Source organism: Rhinolophus sinicus, linkage group LG02, assembly GCF_036562045.2.
Source record: "Rhinolophus sinicus isolate RSC01 linkage group LG02, ASM3656204v1, whole genome shotgun sequence".
Classification (NCBI taxonomy): domain Eukaryota; kingdom Metazoa; phylum Chordata; class Mammalia; order Chiroptera; family Rhinolophidae; genus Rhinolophus; species Rhinolophus sinicus.
Window position 1 is genome coordinate 45,847,544 of NC_133752.1, and position 24,848 is coordinate 45,872,391.

The following is a 24,848-nucleotide window of genomic DNA, read 5'->3' on the forward strand; positions in this document are numbered from 1 at the left end:
AAAGGAGGGAGGCATATAGCCAATGGCAAAGCCCCAAAAATGGACCTGGAGGTAAGGGAAGCACCTTATGATAAAGTGCTCTGTAAACATAGTGCTTTGTGCTAGAGCTGGGATTGTGCCGACTAATGGAAAACACACTGAGACTAATGCACTGGTGATCTTTAGACTTTATACCATTTTTCTGGGCTCCATAAGTGCCCTGTAGGAATTAACTTTGTGTGTGTGTGTGTGTGTGTGTGTGTGTGTGTGTGTGTGTGTGTGTGTGTGTTTTGAGCATATAAACCCAAGATCTCTGTTCAGAGGAAAGTGCTTGGGAACATTGTGTTGTTGACTTGTTTTGTTCTCTAGAGGATTTGCTTGCAAACAGCAGTGAATGGATCACTGTGAGAACACAACAATATTTTCATCTATGACTGAACTATTCTGTTCTGTTTCGGCTCCTTTTCTGGAGAGGAAAATAGTTCCTAGTTATTTTGGTCTAAAGTTTTTCAAAATTTCCATTACAAACCATAAAGTTTGAGTTCTGGGAAATTCCATTCCAGTTAATAACTTAAAATATATTCATACAGTGAAGTATGACTCTCCAAAGGTTATCTTTTTATAATCTATTTTAAGAAATAGATTTTATAACAGCAGCAATAACAAATAAAAACCCTTACTACCTTTCCTAGTTTGTGGTGAGAGCAGGTGCAGAAGGAATTCCTGTTTCAGGGTGGGAAGGATAAAATGACCTCTGGGAGCCAGTTTTAAAATTGTGTGTCCTCAGTCACATGTGGAGTTGCCTCTGCAACCCAAAAGAAATCTTGAATTCCCAACAAACCCACCAGCACCACCATGATAGCCTCTTGTTCAAAAGATGACAATATTACCTTGGCTCTTTTACTGTAGCACAAATAAACCCAGAAACCCATCCCCACCAGCACTCTTCCCCAACTCCTCCACACATACACCACTGTTTCTTTTTTTTTTTTTTTTTAACCACTGCTTCAAAACTGGAAAAGAAAGAAGGAGAAAAGTGAATGTGAAAACTAAATATAAAATTATTACTAGCAGTGATAATATTTTATAACACTTTTCCAAACCAATGGCTTTCAAATCTTTTTTACTGCCACCAACAGTCAGAATGATGTTTTACACTGTGTGCTAGTATATACACATTTAGACATATTTGTGTATGTATGTATATAGAGATAAATATTACCAAGTTTCACAAAACACTACGTAGAATGCCTCAAGATTTTCTTTTTTTCTTCTTTTGTTTTACCAAATGTTGGTCAGTAAATTGATACTATGACCTACTAAATGAGTGGCAACCTGCAGTTTAGAAAAATACCACTCTCATAGGCAATATTAGCAGGTAGCTTATTGATCTTTATTCCAGAAAATAACCCCAAACCAATTTGGTTTTCTACTCTTGAGGCATTCTTTTGAAGTGTCTCCATTTTTGCCTCAAAGGTCCAGAGGTGAACGCTGATATGATTATATAAGAAATCCACACTGAGAGGTGACTGGTTAGCTCAGTTGGTAAGAGTGTGGTGCTAATAACACCAAGGTTGCCAGTTCAATCCCTGCATGGGCCGCTGTGAGCTGCGCCCTCCAAGGAAGGAAGGAAGGAGGGAGGGAGGGAGGGAGGGAGGGAGGGAGGGAGGGAGGGAGGAAGGAAGGAAGGAAGGAAGGAAGGAAGGAAGGAAGGAAGGAAGGAAGGAAGGAAGGAAGGAAATTCACAGTCATAGTCTTCCGTCATTGTTTCTGACATCAGCCCTAGATTCTGAACATCTCCTCCATGCCCCCAGAAACACTTAAGATGAAATATTTATAAGAATTGGCTGAAAATTTATCCAGCTTGTGCTATTGACTCAGGTGACACCTGTAGAGTTGAACTAGAAATGGCTTAGAAAATGATGGAAAAATAGAGACTGATTAAATACTTATGGCAGTTTACAAAATGAACTACAATACAGAATGTCAATCTGTGTGCTATAAACCAATATTTAAGGTATATTGTTAGGTTATAGAATAAAACAAGCATACTGTGTATAGTAGACTTTCATGTGTTTTTGAAAGGAGGATACGTGTGCTTATATATGCATAAAATATTTCTGGAAAGTTCCACAGGATATTAGTAATGGGAATTGCCTCTAGGGAAGAGAAATGGAGGACTGGGAGTCTGGCATGATGGAGGTTTAATATTTTTGTATATCTTTTCATAGTGTTTTAATTTTTTGTGTATATACATATATTACTTTTTCAAATAAAATACCTAATTTTTAAAACTGTGATGGAGAGAGTAAGTACTTACAAACTCATTAAGATTAAGGGAGTTTTCCTTGTGAACAGTCATATAAATAAATGTTTATTATAACATCAAAATTCATTATCTCTTTCATTTACATATCTTGTACAATTTACAAAGTTTCACATCCATTGCCTGACTTAGTGCTCATAACAACCTTTTGAAATAGGTGCAACAGGTACTAGAAGCCACACTTTATAAATTAAAAGAAAAAGAAAAAGAAAAAAAAAACCTGAAGCCTAAAAGGAGTTAAAAATCTAGAGCACATTTTCACGAAAGAAGTTTGGAACCATTCACATGATTGTGATATATTGAAACCTGAAATTTTGCATTATTTTGAGTTACCAAGTAGTTTTTGAATAGCAGTATTTTAAAAGCTTTCATCAATATTCCTTACAATATTGAAATCTTAACTAAGAAACTCTTGCATAAAGGAGGAAGGAAGCAGAAAAAACAACCTGCTCTTTGTGTAAAATATTCCTAATATTAGAACATAAATTGTCAACTAATGACTGGTTGAAAATTAACATTAAAGAAGTTGCACCCAAAACTTCACTCTGTAGATTTTTACCTTTGAATTAGAACAAATCTAAAATAATTACCTAAGTGGAAAAAGAGAGAAATGACCAATCATAACCACTAAACCTTGAGAAAATACCCTGAAGTTTTTATGGCTATGGTCATTGCATCTCCGAGTGTCTCTGAACAATTCCAATTTATACTTCCTGTCCCCAAGTAATTATTGACAGCCCCCCATTCACTCTCAAAAGTATTTATAGTAAGATCACACTCTAGTCTCATATCTTTAAGATCCTCATATTCCAGTATTTGGGCTTCTTCCCAAAACTAAGAATTACCCTCATTCATGCAAAAGCTGAAAGGTCCATGCTCAGCTTTTAGCTGCATATATGAGTCTCATATTAAAAAAATAGTAGTTTCCAAGCATTACCCACCAGCAACTGCTGGCTTTACTAAAGAGATTAATAGCGAAGAGGGAATCTCAGGGTCTGATTTGGCACTTTGGGAGTTTAAAAGGGAAATGTGAACCAAGTTTAACTTGGTGAGACCGAGGTGGAAGACAAGTAACTGATTTCACTTTAACAGAGTCCTGAACATAGAGTTCAAAAAGTGAAACTCTCCAAGAGTCCTTCATTCACGTATTCTTTTATTTATTAGTATTTGGACAGTGGCTATTGAAGGCAAGTCACTGTGTTAAGCACTGCATCTGTTTGTCAATAGTTTTAGGGACTTTGTGCTGAATTTCCAACTGGAATTGTAATATTAGACCATATTTTGTTGTTTAACTCAGCCTCTGAATTCTTCTCTAGCACTCTTTAGAATTTCCCTAATTTGGAATTACTCTACTGAACAATTAGAAAGAGTACTCCCAAGGTCCATATAGGTTAAATTGTTGCTGCTCTTTTTTCTTTTTTCTTTTCTTTTTTTTCATATTACAAGTATGTTTCTTCCTTAGAACAAGCAAATGAATTAGTACCCAAGCTGGATATCATAGTAACAGCATCTTTTACTCAGCAGAAAGTGGACCATCTATTCAGAATATATAATTACTGAAAGATTAAGGCAAAGCCACAGGTTGTTTTCTAAGAAGTGTTTGCTTGCTACATTCTCTAAAGCTTGGCATTTCAATTGAAGTTATCATGTAGTACATGATTACTTGAGGTTTCTGTGTGAATTATTAAATAATTTTTAATTGTTCTTTTATGTTTAGATCTACACTTTCAGCAAACTCTTTTCAGAATATGTTTTAACACGCATGTACCAAAGGTAATACATTCAGATTCTCTCTCTGCGGGAGTTGGAACTTGGCTCTGAATCCGCCAGTTTGATTTAATTCCCCTCATTTTCTGTGGATGTTTACATGTCCTCTGTTTATTTCTCCCCTTTCTTTACTTTTTTGGAATTATTGATTTCCTATCATTCACCAAGCTTTTTCCAAAAGGAATATTATGGGGTTTTCTTTTGTTCTAATCATCACTGGTTGAGTGATTACTGTCACTGCCTTTACTATCACTATCACTGTCACTATCACTTCCATTGTTGCCATTACCGTTGTTGCCATTGCTGTTGCTGCCACTCTCATCACTACTGTCAGATGTACTGTCGCTGTTTTCATCGCTGTTACTGCCGTCACTGTCACTGCTATCACTGCTATCACTGCTGTCACTGTTGTCACTACTGTCACTGCTCTCACTGCTATCACTGCTGTCACTGCTGTCACTACTGTCTGAGTTGCTGTCACTGCTATCGCTGCTGTCACTGCTGTCACTGCTGTCTGATTTGCTGTCACTGCTATCGCTGCTGTCACTGCTGTCACTGCTGTCTGATTTGCTGTCACTGCTGTCACTGCTGTCACTGCTGTCACTGCTGTCTGATTTGCTGTCACTGCTGTCGCTGCTGTCGCTGCTGTCACTGCTGTCTGATTTGCTGTCACTGCTGTCGCTGCTGTCACTGCTGTCACTGCTGTCTGATTTGCTGTCACTGCTGTCGCTGCTGTCACTGCTGTCTGATTTGCTGTCACTGCTGTCACTGCTGTCACTACTGTCTGATTTGCTGTCACTGCTATCACTACTGTCACTGCTGTCACTACTGTCTGATTTGCTGTCACTGCTGTCACTGCTGTCACTACTGTCTGATTTGCTGTCACTGCTGTCACTGCTGTCACTACTGTCTGATTTGCTGTCACTGCTATCACTACTGTCACTGCTGTCACTACTGTCTGATTTGCTGTCACTGCTGTCACTGCTGTCACTACTGTCTGATTTGCTGTCACTGCTATCACTACTGTCACTGCTGTCACTACTGTCTGATTTGCTGCCACTGCTGTCACTGCTGTCACTGCTGTCACTACTGTCTGATTTGCTGTCACTGCTGTCACTGCTATCTGATTTACTGTCACTGCTATCACTGCTGCTGCTACTGTCACTGCTATCTGATTTGCTGTCACTACTGTCGCTGCTGTCACTGCTGTCACTACTGTCACTGCTGTCACTACTATCACTGCTGTCACTGCTGTCACTACTGTCACTGCTGTCACTGCTGTCACTACTGTCACTACTGTCACTGCTATCTGATTTGCTGTCACTGCTGTCACTACTGTCACTGCTATCACTGCTGTCACTGCTGTCACTACTGTCACTGCTGTCACTGCTGTCACTGCTGTCACTACTGTCACTGCTGTCACTACTATCACTGCTGTCACTGCTGTCGCTACTGTCACTGCTGTCACTACTGTCGCTACTGTCGCTACTGTCACTGCTGTCACTGCTGTCGCTACTGTCACTGCTGTCACTGCTGTCGCTACTGTCACTACTGTCACTGCTATCTGATTTGCTGTCACTACTGTCACTACTGTCACTGCTGTCACTACTGTCACTGCTGTCACTGCTGTCACTACTGTCACTGCTGTCGCTACTGTCACTATTGTCACTACTGTCACTGCTATCTGATTTGCTTTCACTGCTGTCACTGCTGTCACTACTGTCACTGCTATCACTGCTGTCACTACTGTCACTGCTATCACTGCTGTCACTGCTGTCACTACTGTCACTGCTGTCACTGCTGTCACTGCTGTCACTACTGTCACTGCTATCACTGCTGTCACTGCTGTCGCTACTATCTGATTTGCTGTCACTGTTGTCACTACTGTCACTGCTGTCTGATTGATCTTTGCTGCTGTCTGATTTGCTGTTTTCATTGCTCCCATTGTTACTATTGCCATCACTGTCATTATCATTAACATCTGATATGCTATCACTGTCATCATTTCCTTCTCCTTTTGAGTCACTCTCATTGCCATTATCTTTGGATTCATCAGAGTTATAAGAAGCATGTCCTTGGCTACTGCTGTCATTGTCATCTTCAGAATTGGCATCAACATTGCCTTTAGACTCATCACTGCTGTTGGGATCATCTCCTTGCATGGAGTCATCAGCAAACTCATAACTGTCATATCCGCCACTATTACTGTCACTACTTGTTTTGCTGTGTTCAACCTTATTTCCAGGTTCTGATTTTTGGGCAGGTCCTTGCATGTTGTCAACCTCTCCTTGTGTCTTGATATTTCCTTTGATCATTCCATGTTGTCCTTTACTCTCTTTATCTTCATTGACTTTTCCAGCTTGCTTGGTAATATTATCTCTGTTGCCACTGCTGGGACTTTCAATTTCTATTATCTATGGAAAGATGGAATAAAGAATGGTTAATTAGTGCATGTTGTGATGCAAAATTGCATTGGTCTAAGAAAGACTGACTGGGGAAAGTGACCAGAAAAACAAGAATTCAGCTTCTGGAACATCTGTTTCCAGAAACATCTGTTTGTGGAAATGTGCTTTATTCAGTACTTAAAAGTGCTCTAGTGTTTAGATTATATAACAACCCATCCACATTTTTAACCAGTAGGAAGTTTTGTAAACCATTACACGGTGCAGCCATTATTTAGCATAAGACTTTTCTAGAATTGTAACCAAATGTTCAGAAATGTCTGATTTTTAAAATTGTTCTATATCGAAGTCTAGTAAGACTCACTTTCCCATTAAATTTTAAAGTAATTTAGGTGCAAAAATACATAAACGTTTTATTTGTGTCATGATTTATTTGTGTGCTATTGTTAGTGAGTGGAGAGGGAGAATTTAAACTGCCATTGAAAGAAATCAGCTTCACAAACTAACCTTATCTTGGCTCTTCCCATTAGTACTTGGCTCTGATTCTTTGATGATTCCATTTTCCACACCATTGTTTTCTCTGTGATTGGGTTTTTGGATGTGCTCTATTCTTTGGCTACCAGTGACTTCTGGAATATGGTCGGAATCCTCCTCACTCTTAGAGGCATTGTCTCCATCCATGTCGTGGGGATCTTCTTTGTCTTCAGGATCATTATCTTCATTACTAATTGAATTTTGCCCTAAGCTGTTGTCATCATCATCTCCTTTTCCATGACCCTGACCCTCCTGGCCCTTGTTGTTATTAGTGCCCTCTTTTCCATTTCCTGTGTCTTCACCTTCATCACCACCAGAGCCCTTGTCTTCATCCTCATCTACTCCATCCCCGCTAGGACTCCCATCAGAATTATCCAGGCCAGCATCTTCTCGATTGCCAGCTCCACTTCCCCTTGGTGTCACTCCTGCCTCCTCAGTACCATTTCTCTCGCCTTCTCTCTGAGATGTTGTTTCACTAGTATTACCCTCATTTCTACAGGAATTCCCATTTATTCCATCTTCGCGGCCTGAACTGTTATTGCTTCCAGCTACTTGATGTTCATCTACTTTAACAACAATGGCATCCTCACTCTGACTTGCATCTCCAACATCCTCATTTGTTGAATTCTTATCGGTATTTCCATTAATATTGCTCCCATTTGCTGCTCCAGTATTGTTGATAATGCTTACTTGTCCCCTGTTGCCATTTGCTGTGGTGCTTTCTTCTCTCCCATGTATCCCATCATGACCATATGTGCCCCCATTCTGATCCTCGGGATTCCCCTCTTCATTTCCTAACGTAGAATGTGTATAAAAACTTTTCCTTTCTGCTTCTGCCCCCTCAGAGCCATTTCTCTCTCCTTTGTAACCATCTTCGATGTACTGTGGCCTTCCTATTTCATTCTCATGCATGGGGACATCACTTTCTTTGGTGGTATCATTGGCATTTAACTCATCCTGGAAAAGAAACAAAAATAAATCATGGATATCATCTTGAAGTAATGCAAACTGAAAAAGAAGAGTGTCAATTTTTGGAAGTTAATGGAATCTAAAAACACCTTAGAAACACATTTTATACCCCATACCTGCATTGGCACTTCCAATTTTGCTAGAAGATTTAAATTCACAGGTTTGTCAACAGCATATCTTGCCAATGGCTTGATTTGAGGAACCTACCAAAGTGAAAATATTGGAAATCGAAAACATTCTTATTTTTTGTACACACACACACACACACTTTTCTCTACATGAAGGAAAATATATAAAACATAAAGGCCAAAATATGATCTAATCAGGTAGAAAAAAGAAGTGACCTTTTACATGCTTATGTGGAATTTGAACTGGGCATGCCGATATTTTCTACAATGGTGTTACCAATTTTATTGATAAATTAACCAGACCATTTATCTCAACTACTGAAAGAGAATAGTCTTTATTAAAGAAGAGGAGATAGACATTTGGTGTTTCTGTATAATTAGCCTCTTACAATAATAGCACAAGACACGCCCTAGGTATAATCTTGGCCAAAACTCCTAAAAGAATAGTTTAGGAGTGACAAGAGCTGGTGCAGAAGCAAAATCAAGTATTGGCTACTTCTGTGTCCTTCACCAGCACATTTGACATAGTTGAGAAAATTCTCAATTACATAAATACTAAAGTGTTTGGTATTATGAAAACATACCAAAATGTTAACCATAGCAGCTGACTAATAAAATTACAAATGGTTCAATTTTCTTTGTTGGTGTTTATCTGTATATTCCAAATTTTCCACAGTGAGCATATAAAAAATAACTCCCTGAATAAAACATTATTTTTTTCCTATGTTGAAAAAGAGTCTGTTTTTTTCCCATTTTTCTTTCTTGAAACTTCCTAAACAATTCATTGATATTAGAATGAAATTCATAGTGCATGAGCAAAGATGAACAAAGTCTCCATAACTTCTGAGCATTGAATACAGGGTAATCTGATTGAATTTTAAAAATAATAATCCTTCTGACCAGCATGAGTTTTGATTGGAGTAATGGGAGCATGAATTTGGAATCATGTTTGGTTTTCTTGAGACCCCAGAGATACCTTGTCAACTGTTTTATGCAAATCTAAATATTTAGGCTCAGCTTATCTGCAAAGTCTTAAGGAAATATACATACATTTAAAATTTTTGTTTTCAGTTACGGTCGACATTTGATAATATTTTACATTAGTTTCAGATCTACAGTATAGTGGTTAGACATATATTTTTTAATATTAGGTGAAAAGAGATAGAAAAGTCAGGAGGTTTTCTGAGGAAGGCATACTTACCGGAATAGCCCATGCTGCTGCCCAAATGCAAACATATATAATTATCTTCATTGTCTTTAGGAATATTAATTAATGGCTACTAAAAAAAAAGAGAACAGCACAAGGTTATACAAGGTTACTTATAAAGCAAGGCATGATAACCACAGTAATGTCTTATTTTGGTCTGTAAGCATTTGCCTTTTTCTTGGGAAGGAGTATGTATCCGACATAAGAAGGCAGCTGTCAAGGCTCAGTGTTCTGGAACATATGGAGTGGTCACAGGGACATACAGTGCACCATCACACTCAGTACCAATGTAGCCACCTAGATGTTGTCCACCTCTGCCAGTAAAGGGGAACAGCCATGTACGCACAAAGGCATAACCATATCTTTGTCCTTCTTGATGGTAAAATCTCCCTCTCTTCTGAGACCAAGTATTAGCTAGGTGTGCTATTATTGTGCTTAGAAGGTGAGGCAGGTATCATCCTCACCCCAAATCCATACATTGGGTTATTCTAGATGTAAGGGAAAGACACAAGGGAGTCTAGGCTAATGGAAAGAACATGGAGTTTGGATTCAGAGACCTGGGTTCAAATTCCACCTTTGCTACTTGATGTGTGAGCTTCAGAAATTTGAGTCACTTTATTAAGCCTTTGTTTTCTCTGTCTGGGATAATAATATTGCTTGCACTTCAAGATTACCCCAGTTTTTTTAGCAGAAGAATATTTTCTGAAAAGCCTTCTCTGACTCTATGTCAGAAGGTGTTCAGTATCTCCTTTTACACCCAGCTGCTTCTGCACACCTCACTAGTAGGACATTGCACTGTTTTAAAATAGCCTGGCTGCTTGTATGTTCCTCTGCCCTACTGAAAGCTCCTGAGACCCAGGAGAATGTCTTGGTGATCGTTGTAGTCTGATACATAGCACAGAAAAAGACATTTCATGAATGTTGTTGATGAATAAATATGTATTAGTATAAGCAATAACTAGCACTGTCCTGGGTATTTAGCAATCTCTTAATAAATGATAGCAATTATTATGTGGGACTTCTAAAAACATAATCCTTTAGTCCTGTTAGAATTCACATCCAGAAATTATCTAGTATATATTTTTGGTACATTGGAATAGACGTTATAGTCCATGTGAATCAAAAATTTAAATTCCTAGTTACTGTAAATTGAATTTCTTGATGTAGTGATACTATTACTATAGAAAGGAAGGGAGACTTTTACTCCTTTTTCATGAACTCCCACTGGATTTATAGATTATAATGCTGCATGTCATAAAATAGCCTTTATTGAATTTAACGTTGATGGTGGAAATATAATAAAACCTCAGCTGCTATAGGATTATTGGCATGTCTTCACAGGAGAGAGGACAGTTCAGAGCTACTGAGAGAAGGGAAAAAGTGATTACTCTTGTAGCTGCTCAGCAGGAAGCCAACACCTCCTTCCAAAATGCTATAGATTAAAAGTGAGGCTGAGGTGACCTCAGAACAAGTATAACGCAGAGCTCTGGCAACAGATGCTGAAGGGCAGCCATTCAGTAAGCAAGGGTAACACCATACTTGGCAGTCCCTAACCATGACATAGACTCTGCAGAAGGCCAATCTACAGTACAATTTGGAGGAGCCATGGTCCTCAAAAGGCACCTAGAGTGAAGGCCAAGGTTATGTGCAGCCCCTTTGTCTAAAACTGCAGCCCAGTGATCTGCCCACATTTAGCTCCCTTCAGATTCACTCCAGAGCAATTGCACGATGCGTGAGGATGCTCACCACTGTTTCCACATGCAGGTAAATGGCTTGAAAGATGACTACAGAAATGGCCTCAATTTTGTCAGTTGGAAAGCAGAGAATTGTGGGAATTCCCTTTCTGATTATGTATTGCCACAAATAAAATGAGATTTAGCAATTATCTAGTTAATTTGGACAAGTAAATAGTAAAACAGTGAAAAGCCTAATTAAAGCCTTGTTTGAAAGTCCAAGCTAGATTTTTAAAATCTGAGTTATCTAATTTTTTATTGAAACTAACCAAAGCAACCAGATAATTATCAAACTTCCACCTCAGTTTGCCAATTTTTCAGTAACATACTTTTCTTTTTTCAAATCAATCATTATATTGTAAGATGGAAAAGCAGAGTAACAGAAGTCAGAATCTCTAGCTATTCTAAGTAGAAGTGTTTGAATATAGCTTTTAAAACCCTGATGTTAGTTGGCAGAAAATAAATTAATTTTCTAGGCCAGTTTGATTTTTCAGGGACCAAGAAATTAAATGTAAACTGGAATTCATTCATTCATTCAACAAAAATTTGAAAGCCTAATGTGGGCCAGACATTCAGTCCTAGAAACACATGAGCCCTACCCTCATGGAGCTTATCACTGAATGGGTTAGCCAGACTTTGAAATAAATGTAACATAATGTGTTAAATCAAATTCTAAAATTCATGTTTATTTCTTAATAGAGTCAGTGTTTGAATGTTACTATTGTTACTATTTAAAAGAAAAAGAGGGTTTTTTTTCCCTTTTTCATTAAATCCCATCACATCTTACATTGCAATGGTTAACTACATAGATTCAAGGTTCTTAAAAATGGTTTTTCTCGATAAAAATAACACTAATGGTACTTTAGTGAATTATACATAAAAGATTCTAATCACTCATTCTGTTGTTAACTTTGTAGATTTAAAATTTGCTTCATCTTACACATACTCTTTCTATTAGCAACTGATATCTTGACATACTGGCTGTAGGAAAACAAAAAACCCTATTCTTCAGTGAGGCAATATTTTGGTAGGTAGAATTAGCATCTTTTCCCACATAATTTTCCATTATCTTTTAATACAAAGTCTTGATTTGACCAGTGAAAAGGGAAGGAAAAAAATCTAATCATACAGAGTTATTCACTTCTTAAAATCTAGTTGACTTCTTTTCTGAAATTCAAATTTCTTTCTAAAGCCTTCTGTTGATTCTGAGTAAAGAGGATGTTTCATCTTACCTTAAAAGCCTTCAAAAGGACTTTGAAAATCCAGGATTTCTTATCTTTTTCTTTGAAGACTGAGTGGCACACTGTCCTGGACTTTTGCATGACAATTTTGTACCTGCCGAAATTTAAATGCAGTTTGATAATTTTCCCAACCAATCACTGTCTAGGATCCCTGATATAGGGTTATAAAGTGTCACTGTGTCTATGAAGCACATAATAACTTCACCCACTTCCTTGACTTGCTGATACGTATTTGCTCACTGAACCATTTGGTTCCAAAGGGACTAGATTTACTTTCATTTAATTAAATAGCTCTTGGGAGGCTGTTTTGCATCTTAAATGTAGAGAATCGGTGTAATGTATCTGAAAGAGCCACTTAAACTCTGTCACCCTGACATTTCTTGTCTTGCTAAGGTTGGCAATCTAAGAAAACTCTAGGTTTCTTTAGTAAGTATGACTGCCTATTTAAGGCCCCTATCATTCTTGAGGTAGGTATTAAAGTTTCTGTGCTATAATTCAAGAAACTGTCCTCAAGCAACAGTCTTGATATTGCCCAGAGGTGTCTTTAACAATCTATAAATAGTAACTCCATGCAATCTCTCTGACCTAAACACTGATGTGAAGTTTTTAAATGTATCAATTTAATATTCAAACTAAATTTAAAAATATATATTCAAATTACCAAAACTTTTTGTAAGGTAGTTAGATGTGCAAAAGTGTGCATGGACAAAAGATTTAGCTCTCAATTATCTCTGTTATCTGTCAGCTGTGGAGAACAAAATAGAAAACCAAACCACATTATTAGCAGAAGGTTTTGGTACCTGAATTCACCATCCTCTTGAACCTCAGACATATCCTATAATGCAGATAATCTCTACACAATTTTTCTGATTTGTGAGTTTAAAAACTTGACAATCTATGTCTCTCCATGAACTTGTTCAGAATTTTCAGGAATAATCCAATCTTTTTTTCTTTTTTTAATTAAAGTTTATTGGGGGTGACAATGGTTAGTAAAGTTACATAGGTTTCAAGTGTACAATTCTGTATTACATCATCTATATATCACATTGTATGTTCACCACCCAGAGTCAGTTCTCCTCCCATCCCCATATATTTGATCCCATTTACCCTCATCTACTACCCCCCTCCTCCTTTACTCTCTAGTAACCACTAAACTATTGTCTATGTCCAATCTTTTTGTACGTTATAATATCAAAGCATGTGAACCATGTAAGACTACTAATATACTACTACCCAACAGTGATAACTACAGAATTTATATATAGGACTTTTACAGGGAAAGCAGTAAGTTTGAAAGGGAGTGGAAGGAATGGAAAGAGGATTTTTTTTTTTCTTTTTTTTTTTTTGAAGCTGTGTTTTCAAAGCAAGCACTTTGTTTTTATTTAGATGGCATGTTGATGTGGAGGAGGAGGAGTCTTAAGTCACTGGAAACAGCACAACCCCCTCACTCATACACAGACATCATGGAGGTTAGTGAACTGAAACTTACTTCCTTTTCCTTTAATTTGAATGAACATAAATTATAGTCAGAGATTTTAATAATTAATAGAACTAGTAGACAGAAAATCAGTATACATAACAAGATATAAAATGCCAACCAACTTGATCTAGTTGACATTTATTGGACACTTTGTCCAAGTACAGCAGAATAAACCTTATTCTGAAGAATAGGTGGAACATTTCCCAAGATAAACCAGATTCTAGGCTCCAAAACAAGTCTCAATAAATTTAAAAGAATTTGCATCATACAAGGTATGTTTACTGACCACAATAGAATTAAATTAGAAATCAATAACAGAAAGATCTCTGGAAAACCCAAATATTCGCAAACTAAATAACAAAAGTGTACTTCTAAATAATGAATGAGTGAAAGAAGAAACCAAAGGGAAATTCAAAATTTTGAATTAATTAGAAATTAAAACAAAGCAATTTATCAAAATTTGCAGGATGTCACTAAAGCAGTTTTTTGGAGGAAATTTATAGCATTAAATACCTATATTAGAAAAGAAAAAGGTCCCAAAACAATGACTTAACCCTTCACCTTAAGAAACTACAAAAATTAGAAAAAACTAAATTTAAATTAAGTAAAAGAAAGGAAATAGTAGAGATTAGAACAGAAATCAATAAAATCTAAAAAAAAAAAAAATAGAGAAAAATCAATGAAATCTAAAGCTTTTTTTTTTTTTTTTTAGAAGCTTAATAAAATGTATAAGTCTCTAGCCAGGCTAATCAGATAAGTAAGAGAAAAGACATAATTATCAATACAACAAGAGAGATAAAAATACTACAGATTCTATAGACATTAGAAGATTTAAAAGGGAATACTATGAACAACTTTATGTAAATAAATTCAACAACTCACATGGAATGCTTAAAACCACCATAGTTCTATAATTTATCCATTAAAGAAGTTAAATTTGTTGTTAAAAACCTTCCCACAATAGCCTCTTTTCATTTCATACTCTCTCTGTCCCTTTTAATCTAAGCTGGCAGCATTTCTACTGACATAAAATTTTCAAGAAGTCTTCCATGGATTTCACAAGGGTTCACTCAGTTAAACAAAAGTCATAGCCACAGATCTTTCCACATAATTTTTTCTGTACCTTTGACTTTTGCTGAGATGGATAAAGAACAATGCCCTGAAACTATTTAGAGGTCCACTGGTTTGAGTGAAAAGATGTGAGGAACACTCCTAATCTCTTGTGGATGAATATTCTGACCTTTTGATAACTTTCCCAGCTTTCAGCAAAGGGTGGTAGAGTCACTCCCTCAGCCTTTTTTCTAGATCATGCTCTCTTGACAGTGAATCTCTTAATTTTAGCATCTTTTACCATTTGAAGAGGCAGAGAATTTTCAATATTCTCAGGCCCTGGTTCCTTTTTGTTTAACAGTTCTTCTCTCAATGTATCTCTCTCCTCTTGCATTTTATTATAAGCAGCAAAAAACCAGGCAGCATCTTCAACACTTTGCTTAGAAATCTCCTTAGCTATATATACAAGTTCATTGCTTAAAAGTTCTGCTTTCCACATACCTGAAGAACACAATTTGGCTATGCTTTCTGCTAGGCTTTCTGCCATGATGATAATAAGAATCCTTGTTCTTCCAGATTCCAGTAATGTCTTTCTCACTCCCTTCTGAGACCTCAACAGGAACACCTTTAACATCTATATTTCTACTAACCGTCTTCCAGCCTCCAATCCTTGCCTGATTCCAAAGCCACTCCCACATTTTAGGAATGTCTTATGGCAGCTCTTCCACTTCCATGTACCAAAATCTGTATTACTTTTCTATTGCTGCCTAAAAAGTCACCAAGTATACCTCTGCTTTTAGAGGACTCATTTGGCTGGGTTAGCCTTATCCAAATAATCTCTTTATCTTAAAGTCCACTGATTAGTAAACTTGATTATATCTGTCATATCCCTTTTGCCACATAATGAGACATAATCATGGAAATAATACTTCATTATACTTATATGTTCTCCCCATACTCAAAGGAGAGGGGATTATACAAGGGTGAGGGTCACTGGGGGTCATTTTTAAATGCTGCCTACAACACATTTTAATCTATAGTGAAAGAAAATAGATCAGTGGCTTCCAGGGGGAGGGGGGAGGGGGGGAGGATGGAAGAACAGGACTATAAAGGGTCATGAGGAAATGTTTATAGACTTCATTGTCTGTGGTGATGGTTTTATAGGTGTGAGTGTGTGTGTGTGTGTGTGTGTGTGTGTGTATACATGTATATATCGAAACATCAAATTTTACACTTTAAATATGTGCAGTTTATTCTGTGTCAATTACACCTCAATAAAGCTGTTAGGAAAAAGTAATTAATCCATTTCAAATCCTATAAATTGAGAAGTTAAAACTATGCCTTTCTCTATTACCATGACTTTGAACTATCTGCCTTCCTGTTTTCTTAAATTTGGATAAACAGTAGCTGAGCCAACCATCAAAACTAAGGCAAGAATAGCAATAGCAATATAGAAACAGAGAGAATGTTCTGACTCAAATTACACAAACCAGCAGAAGGCAATTGAATAGTAGTTCTCTGTGTAGGCAGATGCACAACATCCCAGCAGAGCATCTTTGATTGGTGGAAATTTAAAGGGCAAAAACCTTCAAATCAATTTCCTAATATTGAATTAATGTCAGTGCAATTGGGAAAGCAGATACCATATTAATTTTTTTAAAAACTACCATAGTTTTTTTTTAAGTGGTAATCATTTCTTCTAGATTTTTTATTCTATTTCCTCCAAGTCTACAGTTGGCATAATGTTCTCTGAAATACCTTAATTAAAAAGACACTATAACTGAACCTCAAGTAACAGACATGTCTGTGGGTCAGCTTTAGTTTCCATTGGTTTATTATGACTGAGAACACAACGATTACTAGACCACATAATCTTTTCTTCTTAAGAAAAAAAAAAAAAGAATAAGAATACTTCAATTTTTCTCCTTCCATGTGCATATATTTTATTTTCTCCAAACCTGTGTCTCTGATATTGAGAGATATTAGAGAGTAATAATTAAGAATCAGAGCTTTGAAGTCAGATATATCTGGGTTAAACCCCTACCTGTCCCTTACAGTGTGACCTTGGAAAAGCACCTAATCGCTCTAAGATTCAGTTTCCTCATCTGTAAAATTATGTTATAATAATAGCTAAAATTTATTGAACATTTATAACAGGACATCCCCGATACACAACAATCTAGGCTCATTAGCTCATGTAGTCCTTAAAATGATCACACGTGGTAACACTGCTTTATCTCCATCATAGAACTGAAGAATGCATGTCCTTAGATGCCACAACTAATAAGTGACACAGCCCAGATTTGAACCCCAGAATTCTGACCTCAGAACCTGACTTTTAGCCACTGCACTAAGTGCCTACTTTATAATGACACTGTGAAGGTAATATATGAAAACTACTCAGTGCCCAGTACACACACACTCCTAATGAGGGGAGCTATTATGATTTCATGGTTCTTCACTAAGTCCGAATCCTTTACTTATCACTGCCCAAATTTTCCTAGGATTACTGGCAAAATGATGCTTTCTAAATAAGACCCCAAAACTTTGACAATTATTTTATTCAATACTATTAGTAAATTACTAATCTTTGGTGCAAACAAAAGTGTAATGGCTCTCATTCTTTGTCTCCTACTGAGCGCTGAGACTCCTAACAAGCTCACATGCTTCCAGTCTCTGGGCCTTACTCCCAAATCTCTCACACAGATGAAAGAAGTATCTCTCTAAAATTTAAACCTAATCATGTCACTACTTAGATTCAAACTTTTCAGTGGCTCTTTAATCTGACTTGGAACTTCTCAAACTATCCAGCCTCACCTTGGGCCACATTCCTTTGAGAACCCTTTAGACCGTGGAACACAACCTATGCTGGGAAGATAACAGAAAAGCAGGACCTGAGATGTGTTCTGGATCAGAGTTCTAGATGATCTGAATACCCAGGACATGTCCTGTATTTTCATGACTTTTCCTGCTTCCATATTGACTTTGTGAGAACTACTTAAATGTCCTGTATTCAGCTCTTCTCAGTAATCACAAAAAGGTAGCAATTTGCACTAGTTTTCCACCACAGTAATTGGTGTTTAAATCTCTTAATTGGCAACACTAGCCGAAAATCGTTCCTCCACAAATAAAGATCTGTACAATCTAACATGTTCTCTCCTGCAGGTTTGGTTGAGAGAAGACCAAAAGGAGGGACTTGAAATTAAAATACATGTTTTTCTTATATAAGAAATGAAAAGACTGTTCTTTGGCCAAACTCCTGAGTCATGAACAAGGAACTACCACTAATAAGCGATAACAGATCAGTACACATGCTCAGAAAACCAGCCAATCAGCAACCACTTCACTCCAATAACTATTCTTTTGGAAGTTAGCAAATCAATGATGGCCCAAGCTTCTGAAAGGCCATTTAGTGACAACACCATGCTTCTAGACAACAGCCAATCAGTAAGTGCCTCACTCTAGTAACCACACTGGCACATCTGCAAGCCCACCAGTCTCTGAACTCTCTCATTTCTCAAAGTCCACTGATCCCTGAAAGCCAGGCTTCCTATAACATTAATTCAATAATATTGTGCCTTACAAGCACAGCTCTTCCTTGTGAGTAGAGGGGAAGTCCATCGTTTTTACATCAGATATTGAGTTCAATTTATTGTTAGTTCACAGGTTCACAACTTTCAACAGTTCAGCTCCTGTGTACAGTTAATTATGTGGTCCAATTTGTGAGTAACAAACACTCACTGCTATGACATTATCAAATTCAATCTTATCACCTCTTCCTCTGGTTGCTCTTTATTTTAAATTGTGTATAGTTGAACCCCAAAATGCCAAAACGTGAGGTAAATTTTGTGATAAATTTTCTTATCATTTATTAAATGAGGAAAAAATCTTTTTGAAACTCGGTGCAGTTTCCAATTATGTAATAAAAAAAATGGTGGAAAGTCAAATATAAACCAGTATATAATAATAACTAAACATAAGAGATGCACAACTTCCTAACTAGTGCTAAAGATGTGATAAAATAATAAATTTTTATGAAACATTCAGATGAGGAAGATAAAATAATCACAGCAGAAGCTATGATGGCTTTCCACATTGCATATCATCATCAGTTTTCAGCTCTAATAACTATTAGAATGTGCTGCTACCAGAGCTGTTTTCTGATCCCAAAATTACAAGCAAATTATCAGAATGAAAGCTACTGCAATAATAAAAAATGTAATAGTTCCATTTGCTGTTACAGAGTTTATCAAATATGTAATGCCTTACCTTTTTACAACATAGGTACAAATGCAAGTACAGTTGATCCTTGAACAACATGGGTTTGAACTACTTGGGTCCACTTATAAACTGACTTTTCTTTCCAGTAAATACCTGTACTGTTTTGGATACACAGTTGGGAGTCCAAGGATGCAGAGGGTCTACTGTATGCATTGATCTGCGCCATTTTATATAAGGGACTTGAGCATTGCAGATTTTTATATCAGTAGGGATCCTGGAACCAATCTCCTGAGAATACTGAGGGACAACTTAAGTTTGGGGGGCATCAAAAATTATACGAGTACATGGATTTTCTACTGTGCGAGAGTCAGTGCCCCTACCCTCCATATTGTGTATGGGTCAACTGTAATCATGATGAGAAAAACATGTTCCCTTTGCTTGTATAATATTTTCTCATGAAGAAATGTCACTTAAAAGTCTATTGTTAGTAAAATCATTTCCAGATGAGACTTCAGAGGAGCTCTATTATTGAAGTAGGAGTTAATGAGAAAAATTGTACTGATTTTGCTGACAATAATATGAATATAAATTTTGGTGGATATTTGCATGAAAGTACAAACAATGTTTATTCAAAGTTGAAGCAAACATAAATGGAAGTTGTTGGCTGTCTTGCCATATTCTGCATAATGTTGTTCAAACAGCATCTAATCTCCTTTCACTTGACATTGAAGTCATCATGAAATTGTTCTACTTTAGCATTTACACGGTTCAAACTGGGTGATTAAAAGATTTTTGTGAGAACAGTCAGAAATAGAAATTAAAATAACAATCCCACTTACAATTGCACGAAAAAAATATTAAAAACTTAGGAATAAATCTAACCAAGGAGGTAAAAGACCAGTATATGAAAAGTATAAGACATTAGTGAAAGAAACCAAAGAAGACACAAATAAATAGAAAGATATTCTGTATTTATGAATTGGAAGTGTTACTTTTGTTAAAATGTTCATATTGCCCAAAGCAATTTACAGATTTAGTGCAATCGCTATCAAAATTCTAATGACATTTTTCACAGAAATAGAACAAATAATTATAAAATTTGTGTAGAACCAGAAAGAACTCAAATAGCCAAAGCAATCGAGAAAGAAGAACAAAGCTGGAGGCATCACGCACCAATTTCAAACAATACAACAAGACTATAGTAATCAAAACAATATGGTATTGGCATAAAAACAGATACATGGATCAATAGAACAGAATCGAGAGCTCAGAAATAAACTCATGAATATGCAGTCAATTAATTTAGGACAAAAATATACAATGGGAAAACTATCTTCAATAAATGGTGCTGGGAAAACTGAACAGCAACATGCAAAAAAAATTAAAAATGGACCACATTCTTATACCACACACACAAATTAATTTGAAATTAAACTTCAATGTAAGACCTAAAACCATAAAACTCCTAGAAGAAAACATAGGCAGTAAGCTCCTTGATATAGGTCTTGATGATGATTTTTTGAATCTGACACCAAAATCAAAGGCAATAAAAGCAAAAATAAGAGGGACTACATCAAACTAAAAAGTTTCTGCACAGGAAAGGAAATAATTGACAAAATAAAAAAGCAACCTACTGAATGGGAGAAAATATTTGCAAATTATATATCCAATAAAGAGCTAATATTCTAAATATTAAAAGCACTCATACAACTCAGTAGAGAGGGGAAAGTAACAAATAATCTGAATTAAAATAGGGCAGAAGATCCAAATAGACATTTTTCCAAGGAAGATACACATTTAGTTTACATGAAAAAATGTTTAACATCATTAATCATCAGGGAAATGCAAATCAAAACTACAGTGAGATATCACTTCACACCTGTTAGAATAGCTATTATTAAAAAAACAAGCAATAGTATTGGTGAGAATGTAAAGAAAAGGAATTCTTGTGCACTGTGGGTGGGAATGTAAATTGCTATAGCCATTACGGTAAATAGTGTGGAGATGCCTCAAAAAAACTAAAATTAAAACTACTGTATGATCCGGCAATTACACTTCTGGGTATTTATCCCAAATAAATGAAAACTTTAACACGAAAAAATATATGCACTCCCACATTCATTGCAGCATTATTTAGCCAAGATATGGAAACAACATAAGTGTCCACTGATGGATTAATGGATAAAGAAAATGTGATATATATATATATATGCAATGAATGTTATTCAGCCATAAAAAAAGATGGGAAATCTTGTCGTTTGCAACAACGTGGATGGACCTTGAGGGCATGATGCAAAGTGAAATAAGTCAGACAGAAAAAGACAAATACCATATGATCTTACTTATATGTAGGAACTAAAAATTACAACATGAACAAATAAACAAAACCAAGTTCATAGATACAGAGAACAGATTGCTGGTTGCCAGCGTTTGGGAGGTGAGGGAGGCGGTATGAATTGGAAGTAGGTGAAATGAGCAAAGAGGGTCAAGAGGTACAAAGTTCCACTTACAAAATAAATATACCATGGAGATGTAATGTACAGCATGGTAACATTGTTAACAACACTGCATTGCATGCATAATCTAAAGTTACTAAGAGAGTAGATCTTAAAAGTTCTCATTTTTAAAAATGTGCACAATGACATCCATTGTTGTTTGTTATATTAGCAAGTAATTGAAAACAACCTAAATATCCATCCATAGGGGACATTGATATATTTATATGATAGAATAATTTTATAGCATTTCAAAAGGAATGAACTAGAACTCTACATTAACATGGACAGATCTAAAGTAAATAGTTGAAAAAAAGCAACCACTAATATGTTTTCTGTCCTAACAGCTTTGTCTTACCCAAAATGTTGTATGAATAAAATCATACAATCATGCGTCTTTTGATTTTAGTTTCTTTCACTTAGTTTAATGCATTTGACATTCATCCATACTATTGCAGATATCAGCAGTTCTTTTTTATTGTTCAAATATTTTGCCTGATTTTTAATTGGGCTGTTATGTATCTAACACTGCTCTAAAAAGTAAAGTAAAACTTTGGGAAGATTAAAAATAAATATTTTTGTGATATTGTTGGCATTCTGCACTCTTCAATTCTCTTGCGTTCGAATCCATGGGCTCTCTAGAACAGTCATTTGAGAACATTCTGAGTTTATTTGAAGCACTTAAATCATACATTCGTTCTGAAGAAAAGCCTACCAAAATTGCTGTTAACTATTAAAATAATCCACGAAGTGAGGCCCACATATTTCTTGGTTATGCTTTTCAATATCTCCTTAGTAATATGATTATGCAAATTGAAAGAAAAACAAACAGTGTAATAAAAGTACTCCAATCCTTAAAAGAAATTGCGGAATGTATTAAAAGAAAGAATTACAAAAATATTTATCCCTTTAAGGGTCAAAACTGTTCTTAACAGGTATATTGTTTATGAACAGGAAAAGAAATCCCAAGTTGAAATAGACAATTATTATGGCACTTGTCATGAGTATTTTGTGAACTGATTTCATCCCTTGAAGGATTTGATTCTTTTATATGGATGTTTCTAAATACTCTTCCAGATTGGGAACAAGTGGAATCATCTTGTGCAGTGTTGAACAGGGAGTAACATTGACAGCAATGCTTTTGTCAGTGGACAACATTTTCAAAAGTCACTGGTCAAGAGATGGGATATAACCCTGAAAAATGGAAAAGTAAATTAGTTATTCAATGAAAAGAAGTTATTATGTGTTTCAATAAACCAAAGTGGAAGAGCGATTTTTAAATTTTATGCCAGTACACCCTAACTTATAATACCAATAGTGAGTGTGTTTTTCCATTAATGACTGTTCAGTGGACAAAAAAAGAATTGGATGTGACCACTGTGGAAGCTATGTCACAATGTAAATTAAACATAGATTATAACAACAAGACAAGATTTTGTTAGTAAATCCTGCAAAATAAATAACTCTAAGGAGAGCCAAATGATAATGGAACCATAATTAAAGAAGTATGTAATTTAGATATTTTTATAATGTATTTCAGATAAACAACAAATATTGCATATTCCATGCAATATTTTCCTTTAAATCTCCGTGTACATAGCCATGTGTAATTAGAAATCACTCAAACTTAACTGCGCCTTCCATATTTTCAATTGCTAAATCTGTTGACTCTAGATTGGATTCTATTAGCAGATGTAATGCTCCTTCCAAGTGGTCATATTGTGATTTTTTTCTTTGCAGGAGAGACAATCCGATATCTGAAGAAAGTCAATGGTCTCACACTCTGGTGTAAGTACTACCCAGCCTTACTGGGCTGCGGGGATCCCCAATCTCATATCCCACCACCTCCTAGACCAATGCTAAGGAGAAAAACTAACTAGAATAGATTGTAGAATTGTTTAGCTAGAATTGCCACAACTGAACCTTCTTTGAATCTAAGGAACTACTTCAGGCTGTAATAGAACTCTTCTAAACCCAGTTGTATCACCCTCAGTGACCATTAATTTAACCAACAAATTTGTAGAGAAAGGCATTGGACCAGACTCCATGAAAAACACAGGTTGTTTGCCTTTAAGGAACCTCCATTCTTCCAACTGTTAGTGGCATTTCCGCTAATTAAGTAAGCAGACTTTATATGTCTTATCTATAATATCTTTTTGTTTTATGTACATATTATTTATATATGAACTTTGTTGCATATATTCATAAATCATTCTGCTTTTAACTAAGGCAGTAACTCAAAATCCAGCAGCTTAGATAGTCAATCCTCATTATTTGAAAATTCCATGTTTGCTAATTCTCCAACTTGCTAATCAACATTAACAGTCATTTCAGTCAAGGTCATGTGCATGCATACAGAGTAGCAAAAAATTTGAGGTGTCTTATAAGTTTCTGGCTGAGGTCAAACAAGGTAATACTCAGCTTTCTTGTTTCATCGCTCATGCTATAAATATACTGTCCTTTTTGTGGTCTACTTAGTGCCACATTTTTGTACTTTGTGCTTTTTGTTGGTGATTTTGCTGTTTAAAATGCCCCCCAAGCATGGTGCTAAAGTGTTACCTAGTGTTCAAAAAGTAAGAGGGCTGTGATGTGTCATATGGAGAAAATACATGTTCAATGAGCTTTGTTAAGGTATAATGCTGTTAGCCATGAGTTCAATGTTAATGAATCAACAACATATATTAATATGGTGTCTTTAAACAGAAATTCACATAAAACAAGGTTATATATTGATTAGTGGATGCAAAAATGTTGTGACCAAAAGCTCTCAGGAACCTAACCCTGTATTTCGTCAGGAGCAATGGTTCAGCATTCACCAATTCAGTGCTCAAGGCAACTGAATAGAACACAGCAACTTTGATAACAAGAATTACGTGTGTGTGTGTGTCTGCGTGTGTGTGTGTGTGTGTTTACACTAGGAACAATTTTCATGAACTATAATACGCTTACTATGTGTGACACACTTTACTAATCTCTCTTATGTTTCATTTTTAATGCTGCTTATAATGGTTTTAACTCCCTGAATTGATTTATAACCCAGTAATGGGTCACTATGGGCATTTGGAAAACACTACTCCAGCACATACAGAAAGAAAAATATGTTTTTCAGATTAATAAATAACTTCAGTATTTGAAGTTTATGGGAAAGATAACGGGGCCGAATTACATGATTGCATTCTCTAGAAATTTGAAGACTGGTAGCAGTAACTTCTTAGGTTTTCATTATTTTTCATTATTTCAGATGCCATGTTCATTTCTATTTTCCCATTAGGTATGTGGCATTGAATGTAAGAACCACTTAATTCATGGACCCCAT

At 36.0% G+C, this 24,848-nt stretch overlaps 1 protein-coding gene and 1 long non-coding RNA gene across 2 annotated transcripts in view; one reads left to right on the top strand and one right to left on the bottom strand.

Moving 5' to 3' along the window:
- The window catches only part of LOC141569643 (uncharacterized), a 166,203-nt gene extending 142,881 nt beyond the window's left edge, over positions 1–23,322 (top strand). The window contains exon 4 of the long non-coding RNA XR_012493358.1: positions 23,273–23,322. This is a non-coding gene — a long non-coding RNA (uncharacterized LOC141569643). The remainder of the gene's footprint in view (positions 1–23,272) is intronic.
- DSPP (dentin sialophosphoprotein) lies at positions 2,341–12,364 on the bottom strand. Its single transcript, XM_074323736.1, has 5 exons — positions 12,278–12,364; positions 9,307–9,385; positions 8,094–8,180; positions 6,982–7,965; positions 2,341–6,486 (listed from the first exon to the last, which is right to left on the bottom strand). Exons 2-5 carry the CDS (start codon positions 9,355–9,357, stop codon positions 4,279–4,281), a joined length of 3,330 nt encoding a protein of 1,109 aa, XP_074179837.1. The 5' UTR covers positions 9,358–9,385; positions 12,278–12,364; the 3' UTR covers positions 2,341–4,278.
- Positions 23,323–24,848: the final 1,526 nt, after the last annotated feature.